The 10805-nt window shown below is 33.2% G+C and overlaps 1 protein-coding gene and 1 non-coding gene across 2 annotated transcripts; one reads left to right on the top strand and one right to left on the bottom strand.

Annotated features, from left to right (window-relative positions):
• Nucleotides 1-5414: 5414 nt before the first annotated feature.
• On the bottom strand, nucleotides 5415-5522 carry LOC112085045. The gene has a single exon (XR_002898666.1). It is a non-coding gene; the product is annotated as a small nucleolar RNA R71 (small nucleolar RNA).
• A 912-nt stretch (nucleotides 5523-6434) lies between these two features.
• On the top strand, nucleotides 6435-8366 carry LOC18014223. The gene is made up of 2 exons (XM_024154005.1): nucleotides 6435-6783; nucleotides 7291-8366. Exons 1-2 carry the CDS (start codon nucleotides 6435-6437, stop codon nucleotides 8364-8366), a joined length of 1425 nt encoding a protein of 474 aa, XP_024009773.1.
• Nucleotides 8367-10805: the final 2439 nt, after the last annotated feature.

Raw genomic sequence — 10805 nt, forward strand, 5'->3', positions numbered from 1 at the left:
TTAATTATATATAATTTTTATCAACAAAATATCCACGCGTAGCGTGGAAGCAAAATCTAGAATACTAATAAAAGTTGAAGATATATAGGCTTCTAAGGGTGTCCACATAGGATTTAAAATTTAATTCTATTGGTCCACATCAGCATTCAAAAATAAGGAAAATTTACAATTTCTAATATTATTGCTGAATAAATAAATTAAGAAAGTTTATAAATTCTAATATTATTGCTAAATAAAGAAATTTTGTATAATTTTTTATTGGTCCATTTCAACATTGAAAATTAAAAAATTTACAAATTCTATTATTATTTTTAAAAATTATTAAAGATAAAGAAATTATATATAATTTATATTAATAAATAAATTTATATTAATAAATTTCCACCTAAAATAAATAATATTAAAATAGGAGACCATAAAATCTCCAAAGTTTGACCACCAAATTTGAGAAAAATGATAAATTCTAAACAATCCGAGAAACATGTCAAGTGATTGATACTCGACACTTTTGAAAAACGAAGCACTGAAAATAGAGAAAGATGTTATGTCATTAAGACAAAGGGGACTCAGGTATCCAAGGAAGATTTTTGAAATAACATGACATTTGATGTAGTTTTAACAACATAACTTTAACCACAAAGGTAACAATTAGCTGACCAAACAACATCTGAATACATTCGGTAAACCTCAAAACAAGGAGGAAAGACTAATATCATGATACTTTTGAAAAACAAAACACTCAAAACAGAGAAATAGATTCTTTAGATGGTGTCCACATAAGATTTTAAAAAGGTAATTTTATTGGTCCACATTAATATTCAAAATCAGGAAACTTTACAAATTCTAATATTATTGCTGAATAAGAAAATTAAGAAAGTTTACAAATTCTAATTATTGCTGAATAAAAATATTCTATATAAATTTTTTATTGGTCCACCTCAACAATGAAAATTAAATTATTTTTTCGAATTCCATTATTATTTTAAAACATTATTAAAGATAAAGAAATTATATAATTTTTTTGTTAATAATAAAAAACTAAAATAAATAATATTAAAATAGAAAATTCTAAATTTAAATTAGATATATAGACATATTTACAGACTCTTACATTAGTATCCAAATTTTTGTCATATAACTATAATAATTTTTAAGTTTTTTTTTCTGTGTGTGCAACCATTTCAAATAAAAAAAAAACAAAAAAATAGAGTTAAGTTTCACAAAAAAATGAGTCATTACAACGTAAAAGAACCAACTTGGCTAAACTATAAGTTTAACTATTAGCTAAATTACAAAGAATATAATGAAACGAGATATAAACAAAGCCATTACAAGCCGCTTTAATATCGAAAAAGAGACCGAAAAATCTCCAAAGCTTGGCCACCGAATTTGAGAAGAATGATAATTTCAAGCAATCCGAGAAACATGTCAAGTGATTGATACTCGACACTTTTAAAAAACAAAGCACTGAAAATACAGAAAGAGGTTCCGTCATTAAGACGAAGGAGATTGAGGTATTTGAGGAAGATTTTTGAAATAACATGGCATCTGATACGGTTTTAACAACCTAACATTAACCACAAAGGTAACAATTAGCTGACCAAGCAGCATCCAAATACATTCGGTAAGCCTCAAAACAAGGACGCGAGACCAAAATCATGACACTTTTGAAAAACGAAGCACTGGAAATAGAGAAAGAATTTCTCTCATTAAGCCAAAGATTGAGGTTTCCGAGGAAGATTTTTGAAATAACATGGCATCTGATGGGGTTTTAACAACCTAACATTAACTAAAAATATAACAATTAGCTGACTAAGCAGCATGCGAATACATTCGGTAAGCCTCAAAACAAGGAGAGACCATAATCACTTGCCTCGTGTGGGATCTTACAGCTTTGATTTCTAAATCTATTATTAAAAAAAATTAAAAGCTATATACCTCTAAGAATGTTCACATATGATATAAAAGTTTAATTTTATTGGTCCACATTAATATTTAAAATTAGGAAAATTTACAAAATTTAAAATTATATGGTTAACAAAAAAATATATTTATAGAAAAACAAAAATTGAAGCTATATGCCTCTAAAGACATCCACATAAGATTTAAAATGTCAATTTTATTAGTGTACATAACTAAAATTAAAAAAATTCTAAATTATAAAATTACATTGTTAATACAAAATAATATAGAAAAAATTGTTAATTAAAACTATTCTATTATGAATAACAGTTAAAGCTATATTATTTTCAAGGCATCCACATCAGCATTTAAAAATTAAATTTAATGCATATATATCAAAACTGTAAATTTAAAAACATTTCCTAATTCTATTAAGAAAATAAATTAAAGAATGAAAAATCTCTAATAACAAAAAATATGATATTAAAATCTTCATTATTACTGTTTAAATTATAAATTTCATTTATTATCTATAAAACTATATGCTACTTATACAAGTTTATGTTACTTGATTTTAAGGCTTTTATTTAAACGTGTCACAACCAATTGACAAAAAAAAAACATTTTAATTCACAAATTTTGTGTGATTTTCTTCATTTTATATTCAACTATTATTTTGGTTTCAAATTTAAAGCTGTTATTAATCTCAAAGCAAATATTTTATTTATTAGTTTGTTTTTTAAATTAATATAACAAAATAAAATTTGTATCGGTTAAACAAGAGATGAAAAAAGATTACATTTTAAATTTTATTATTGTTTTTTTAAAATACATATATAATTGGAAGAAAAGTGAAAATGATGAAAAAAAATTATTTTCATGATTTAAAGAAGTGAATGTATAATATTTTATCATCATGTCAATATTATGTTTAATAAGTACTATTTGATTAATTTATAAAAAAATTAGTTGATTTAAGTATATTAACTTATGGGAGAATTGGTTTTATAATGCTGATTGAATTAAAATTTGTCCGCTTAATGTTTTTCATTTTTTTGTCACTTTTTGACATAATTGTCCTTTCAACATTAATGGGTATAATGGGAAAAAATTTCAATAAAATATTATAAGGACAAATTATTTTTAAAAAACATTATGGAGACAAATTCTAATTCAACCAGCATTATAAAACCAGTTCTCCCTTAACTTATAAGTGTTTGATCAAATAATACGTTTTTGAAATATGACATACTATATATAGATTTAAAATAAAACCGTTAAAACCTCAAAATTTACATAAAATTATTATATTAACATCATAATATTTTTAATATATTATTAAATCACTAATATATAAAATTTATATCTTAATAAATATAATTGATTGCGAATAATTTGTATTAACAAAATACCCACGCGTAGCGTGGACGCAAAATCTAGTATATATATGGAAGACTCAGCTTGATCCACAGGGAATAAGCTTCGGCGAATAAGAATATTTGGGAGGAATATTCGGGAGATATTCTCTTGTTTTTCGCGAGTAAAAGGATTTGGAAATCTTCCGTAATTATCTGGACACAATCTTTAATTATCTTAGATTTATACTTTCATTATGCAAAAATTATCCCGAAGGAATGATAAGTGGCGATTTTGACTCATTCTAACCCGTGTTTACTGATATTTTTAGGAGTCTTTAGAGTCTTTTTCAGGTTGTTTCAGGTATCTAGGGAGGTTTAGGCGAGGATTGGAGCAGCTGGAGCTTTTGGTGCAAAAAGGAGCTGAAGCTGAGCAAAATAGCACAAATTATACGAAGAAGTTTCACTTCTCGTTTTGGAGCACCTGCTCCTGACCAACCCCTTTCGTGGAGCACCTGCTCCAACCGCCTGGAGAAAAATAAGAAAAACGATTTTTACCTAATTCAGGGAGACAAAAAGAGAATAAAAGTCCAGAATCGCCTCAAAACTCACGTTTTAGAGAACTTTTTCACGTTTTCTTTATAATTTTCTAGACTTTTGGAGAGTTTTTGCTTGTAAGATTTGGTAGAATAATTCCTGCAATACTTGAAAAGATTTCTGAACCCTTGTTATCTCTTATTTTTATTCATGAATTCCTTTTCATCTTTTGCTGTGTCTCTTTTCTCCATGTCTGAGTAGATCTCTTAGCTAGATTAAGGTTTTCAAAGGATTTCATGAGTTAGAGAATTGAATGCAAATAGGGCTTAAAATCGATTGTCTTCACCATTGTTAAACGTAATGCTTAGGTTGAATTGATCACTCAATCTGCGAATTTAGGTTAACCTGTTCATCAAAAGTGTAATAGGTTGCTAGAAAAAACATTGGTGAGCAATTTGTCCTTAGCCAACAACAGTTGATATTAAGACAAATTGTGAACATATCAAACCTGCTTGTTAATGCTTGTCTGTGATTTCTATATTCAAACAACAGTTTGGAATTTAGGTTGTTAGACAAAGTTATTGGTGCCACGACAGTGGGTTGATATGCATTTATGTTTGAGTTCGAGACCTGCGTTTAAATTGTGCCCTAAATAGTCATCTGATTCTTATCTCTAAAACTCATGCGAATTTTCTTGGTCTAGTGCTTGTTTTAATTCGAATTTAAATCGTTTCTAGTTTGCTTTTACTTGTCGTTTAAGTCACAAAAAAAGTCACAATCAATTCATCTTTTCTCTTAGCTTTGTTTCAGTCCTCGTGAAGTCATAGAGTAACACTGGTCCTCTGGATTTCGAACCTTTTATATTACAATCTCAACGCTGTTCTATTGCAGTTGAAACTAGGAGATACATCCAGTGAATCAATTTTTGGCACTGTTGCCGGGGACTAATTCGTTACCTTTGATTCTTGGTTTGAAATTCAGTCTAAGATTTTACTAAATTTCTCTCTTTTTCTCTTGCTTGCGTGTGTTTCAGGTGCATGACAAACAAATCCACAAGAAGAAACCGCACCGAGGATCTAGTTACCTTGTCAAACACCGAACTAGCAAGAGTTGAGCGAGAAAACAGACATCAAAGGCCTACTACAGCCAACATGGGCGATCAAGGCAACAATGATGACATGGCTGTCAAACTGCAGCAGCTTTGACAGCAATTGGAGCAGCTCCGGAAAGCACAGCAAGACAGGGAGCAGCAACAGCCTGCCATTGGAGATAAGGACAATCTGCATGCTTTTTACCAAAACAGAGCTGCGATTGCTCTTCCAGCTATTCAGAGGAAAGACTTTGAGATCAAACCTCAGTTGATCTCATTGGTGAAGCAGCACCTCTTCCATGGACTCCCTGCTGAAATTCTGATGGACCACATCAAGAATTTTGAAGAGATTTGCAGCACGACTGGGTCCAATAAGATACCAGGCGATTTCCTGAAGTGCAAGCTTTTCTCGTTCTCACTTGTGGAAAGAGCTTTGCGCTGATTGAAGTTATTGCCACCTGGGTCATTGACTACTTGGGAAAAGTGCAAATCATCCGTTTTGGATCACTTTACGCTAAGTCCAAAACCGCATCTTTGAGGAACAAGATCTTGTCGTTCAGACAACAGTCTGGTAAAGCTTTCTGTGATGTTTGGGAGAGGTACAAAGAGTACCGACGAGAGTGTCCTCACCATGGGTTCTCTGATGAGCAGATTCTGACCACTTTTTACGATGGTGTCAATTGGGATTACATGAATGCTCTGAATACAGCTAGTAATGGCAATTTCATGATTAAGTCTAAAGCAGGTGCTAATGACTTGATTGAGAACTTGGCTGCAAGCTCCAACAACAAATCTCAAGAATATGACAAATCGATGAAGGCAGTTAACAGTGTGGAGTCTCATAAGATCGATGAACTGACAGCTAAGGTGAATTTGCTGCTGAAGGAGAACCAGAAATCAGTGCACTTTGCTGAAGGAGAACAAAAACTCTATTATAGAATAAGAAATAGAGTTCATTTATATATATAAAAAAAATAGCATTTATCTATTTTAGAGGCAAAAATAGAGATGGATTGGAAAAAAAATTTCTCTAAAATAAAATATGAAAGCAAAAATAGAGGTGGGTTGAAGAGACCCTAAAACTGTAACGTGGACAATCTGGCGACGGATCCATGGAAGAGAGAAGTTAAAGGTAAATTTTTGTTACAAGTTGTGGAAAGCAGGAATACATAAATAAATTTATCAAGAATTATTTCTCCATTCAAGAAATTTGATTTCTGGGAGCATGAGCTGGATTCTGTTTTTAATTATATTTTGCCTATATCGTGGCCAGTCTGGCGACAGATTTATGGAAGAAAAGTTAATGGTAAATTTGGTTACAAGTTGTGGAAAGCAATGCATAAACAAATGGGTCTTTGGGTTTGGTCAGTTTATAATCGTGTATAAGTTGTAAGTTCGTCATTGATAATTATGAAAATATGATGCTGCTTGTTATTCAAATATATGCTAGCTGTCGACCAATAAAAAAAGAAGCAAAATTTTATATATACTAGCTCCACAAAGACTGGATGCACATCCATCAAACGATTCAAAACCAAAGCAGTAAAGAAATGAGTGAATACCAAAGCAGTGATGAAGAAAGTAATGAAATTCGTTGGACTGGTGAAGACTGTGAAGAAGTAGGTCAAAGCAGTGGTGAAGAAAATGGTGAAAACCCAAGAGACTATGAAGAAAATGATCAAAGCAGTGATGACGATTGGCTTGGAAAAGAGAGGAGATGCATTGTGTCTGATCCAGCTCACCCTCACAACCTCTCCCGTGTGACCGGTTATAAGACGACTAAGCACAATTGCATTTCATGCGGAAGAAGAAGCATTACTTGGGAGCTAAGTAGGAATTTACATTACTACTGCACCATTTGCCAAGTGGAGTTCCACCGTGAGTGTCGTAAGGTTCCAAGTAAGATGATTCACCCTTATCACCCTCAGCACCCTCTCACTTTCACCTTTCTACACAAAAAAACTGGGAGGATAGTTGACACCAATTTCGGTGAACACTACAACTTTTTTTTCGATATCATGCCGATAGGATTCCACAAAACTTATGAGACAATAGCCAATTCCAGTGTCATGTTTGATAAATGCACTTGGTGTGGCAATGATCTCAAAGAGTGGTTCTATCGTTGCCTGATATGCAACTTTGCATTGGATACCCATTGTGCCACACAAATTAATCCATCTCTTACAATCCAAAATCCAAAAAGCCATCATCATTCACTCTCTTTGTTCCCTCGACCACTTTCATTTCCTTGTAATGCCTGCGGGTTGATCAACTTGTTGGAGCCTAGTTATGCATGTTACGAGTGCAATTACATGGTTCATCAAAGTTGTACTGATTTACCCCGCGTCATAAAGATCACGCGTCACCCTCATCGACTCTCTCACACTCCTTACCTCCCGACCAAAGCTTCAACCTGTCGGGTTTGCTACAAGAATGTTGACATCAAGTATGGTCAATATTCTTGCAATCATGGGGATTGCTCTTACGTAGCCCATTCAAAGTGTGCAACGCAGCATGACGTATGGGATAAGAAAGAACTCGAATGGGAACCCGAAGAATCTGACGAAACTAAAGATATTGCGCCATACAAGAAAGTAGGTGTTGGTTTGATAGAACATTTTTGTCATCAAAATCATTTTCTAAAGCTCGAGAAATATGACGGTAAAAGAGACTCACGAAAGAAATGCCAGGCATGTATGCGTTCTATCACCTCTCATGATTTCTACAATTGTATCGAATGTGATTACTTTCTCCACGAGGTATGTGCCAATCTTTCTAGACAACTGGATCATTTGTTGCATATCCACTCCCTTGTCTTGAACCCGCATGATTGCGGGTACTTCACATGCAGCGTTTGTTTACGAAACTCAAGTGGTTGGACGTACATATGCAGCAAACATGACGAATGTAATAGAAACTTTTACCTAGATGTTAACTGCAGTTTAAATCCCGAGTGCTTCAACCATGAAAGTCATGTAGAACATCTTTTATTCGCCGCCACGGGAACTCAAAGTGGAATTAAATGCCGTGGTTGCTATAACGAAACCTATGGGTATCATCTACAGTGTACTATATGCAAGTTCGCTATATGCTACAAATGCTCCACAATTCCAAATGAGATATACTACAAATTTGATGAGCATCCTCTCTCTCTTTGTTACGGAGAAAGTGGCGTGGATGGCAAGTACTGGTGTGAAGTATGTGAGGAACGTTTAGATCCAAATCATTGGTTCTATACAAACACCAAAGGTTGCACGACAATCCACTATGAATGTGTATTCGGAAATTCTTACTACATGAAGACTGGTCTAACATTCAATTACAGGAATAGTAAGGTTGAAGTGGTTGCCAATGGTAGCTCTCGTCCCAAATGTCAAGGCTTTAGATGTTACAAACGTTGCCTACATCCTGAATACTTGAAATGGTATAAGCCGGATGGTACTGAATTTGATTTCTGTTCTTTCAATTGTCTGTTCCGATAGTTTGAAGTTGAGATGTTTTTTTTTTTTTTTGATTAACTAATGTATTTGTTTGTCTTTTCATTTCGTTTTGTATTATATAAAATCACACATCTTGAAGAAATATTTTTTTTTTGAATTCGATAATTTGTTCTATCATTGGGTCATACATTATAAACCAAATAGTTATTCTAATTAATAATTTAGCTATGTACTATAAAAGTTCGCGTGAAAAGAAAAAAATTACGTGAGAGCATGTTTATTGCAGAAACCATATAAGTTTCTACATGAATATTTTAATTTAAATTTAAGCTAAAAAAATTTCTAAGAAACTTGTGTTTTTTATTGGTTCATTGGAGAAACCAATGTTCTTAAAAAAAATGAATAACTGTGGTATTGTGCTGTCTACTTCTTGTCTTGTGCCTGAACTTAAACAACCAGGTCTTGCAAAATTTTCTCTTTTTCGAAGCTGTAATCCAACATACTGCTAAGCGTGTATACATCTGTGATACAACACATCTTTGCTTGAAAGAGGATAACAATTGCACTTCTAAACCAGGATAACCCAGCAGCAACTTCTAAACTTTTTTATTGAGCTCTCTCTTGATCCCGTGTATATATGTCGCTGGTTGATGTGGTTTCCAGGTTAACTCAAACTCCTCCCACATATTTTTCAAGCTTTGATAATTTGTATTTATTGGCTTCTTCTCTTCCCAATCATACCTTTCTAACTCAATCTCTGCCTTTTGACTCATCTCATGCAATTGCTTAATGATCATAGTTCCTATGAGTCTATAGTGTACATTCTATTGTAAAATCTGCAGCAAATCCATTTGCTTGTACTTGAACTTCCAAGACTTAGGAGACAAACTCAGTTTCCTCTGTTGTAATCTGTATTTTCTAAGAAACAATTTTTCGAACACATGGTGTGCACTGATTTTGCCATTTACACATTTGAGAGATTGTGGATGAAACAAGCAACGTGTAGTTGAGTGTCTTCTCGTAAACCTGCTAGAAAGGTCCTAACCAACGAATCCTCAGACAAATTCACCCGAGACTGAAGCAGCTCAAATTTGCTATGATACTCCATTATTCCATCTGTTTCTCGCAATTTTGTAAGCTCAGAAATTGGATCATCATCTGGCTCATCAAAGCTCTCTTCCAATTGAAAGCTCAGAAGTTGAAAGTTGCGGCAAAACTGGCAGAGCATCGAATTGATGATTATCCTCCGAGCCGTATTTCTTGAACGCAGTAACAAAAGCAGCTCGGCCAATTTCTTCTGGATTGTGTCCGCCATGGTTTTCGAAATTCGACAAAGTTTCTGCGGCCGTGATACAATTCATCTGCTGGAAGATGGTGGTCGCCGACGACGGAGGTAACAAGGCATCGGAGGCATCAGAGGCATCGAGGGATTTTTTGTCCGAAGAAGGAGAAAAAATGGTCGACAAAATTTTTTCTCCAAAGGAAAATGGACGATGACTCTTGGACCAATGAGAGCCTGCCACGACAGTTCCAAGAGTCGATCCTTCCAATCCCTAAATAAGGATCAATCCTAGTGTTTTGACGCCATTTTTAATTGCAAAAAAAAACCCATTAAATGTTAGGAAACCAATGAAAAATCACCAATAATCAAAGTCTGATAAACATCCAAAATTTTAGATAGAAAAAACCAGACTATATAAATTAATCATATAAAGTTTCTTATTTCCCGAATAAGCCCATTTCTCGAATCAGAGAAAGGAAAATTAATTAAATCGAAGTCCTAAACCCATACCTGTCGTTGTCTTGTTAAGAAGAAACAAATCAATTGAAATCAAAGTTTGATAGAACTCAAAGCAGAACAAAGGTAGCTACATGAAGGAAAAAGATGAGCGAAGACGGAAACAAGTCTTCGTTGACGCCGGTGAGCAATTAGCCGGGTCCGGGAGATTTTCCGATCAGTTGACCATAGCAATTAGACTATTTGAGGAAGGTTGACTCAAGTTGCTTGAGTTAACGTCTCTCCCTTCGGAGTCTCTCACAAGAATCTCTCAACTACAAAAAATGATAAAATAATAAATATGAATATTTAATTATCAAAGTCTTTTAAAGAAGTAGAGAGAGTCTCTCATTTGAGAGATTTTAATTGAGTGTTCCAAAATTTTTGAAAAACTTTTATAATTATATAATATTATTTGTTATTTTATCATTATTTTTAGAGATGAGAGACTTTTCAATGCAGATGCTCTCAAATCTCTCCGTCTAAAACCAACCATAAGTTAATGAGGTTGTTTTGGCTTTTAAGACAAAAAAACAAAAAACACAAACAAGTCTAATAGAATCTCTGTTTATTTGCAACCAAAATCCTTTGGGTTTATCATGGTAGCCAATATAAACTCGTTTGTTGTAACTGAAATTACATCAGTTAAAATTTAGGAGTTTTGCTAAAAATGATCTAAAAATTGATTTTAAATACAAAAATAG

This window comes from Eutrema salsugineum, unplaced genomic scaffold, assembly GCF_000478725.1.
Source record: "Eutrema salsugineum unplaced genomic scaffold, Eutsalg1_0 scaffold_32, whole genome shotgun sequence".
In the NCBI taxonomy this organism is placed as follows: Eukaryota; Viridiplantae; Streptophyta; class Magnoliopsida; order Brassicales; family Brassicaceae; genus Eutrema; species Eutrema salsugineum.

Coding starts and splice junctions, on each gene's coding strand:
- LOC18014223 (XM_024154005.1), top strand. CDS start 6,435: ATGAGTGAATACCAAAGCAGTGATGAAGAAAGTAATGAAATTCGTTGG. Junction 6,784..7,290: donor TGAGTGTCGTAAGGTTCCAA/GTAAGATGATTC, acceptor TCCCGACCAAAG/CTTCAACCTGTCGGGTTTGC.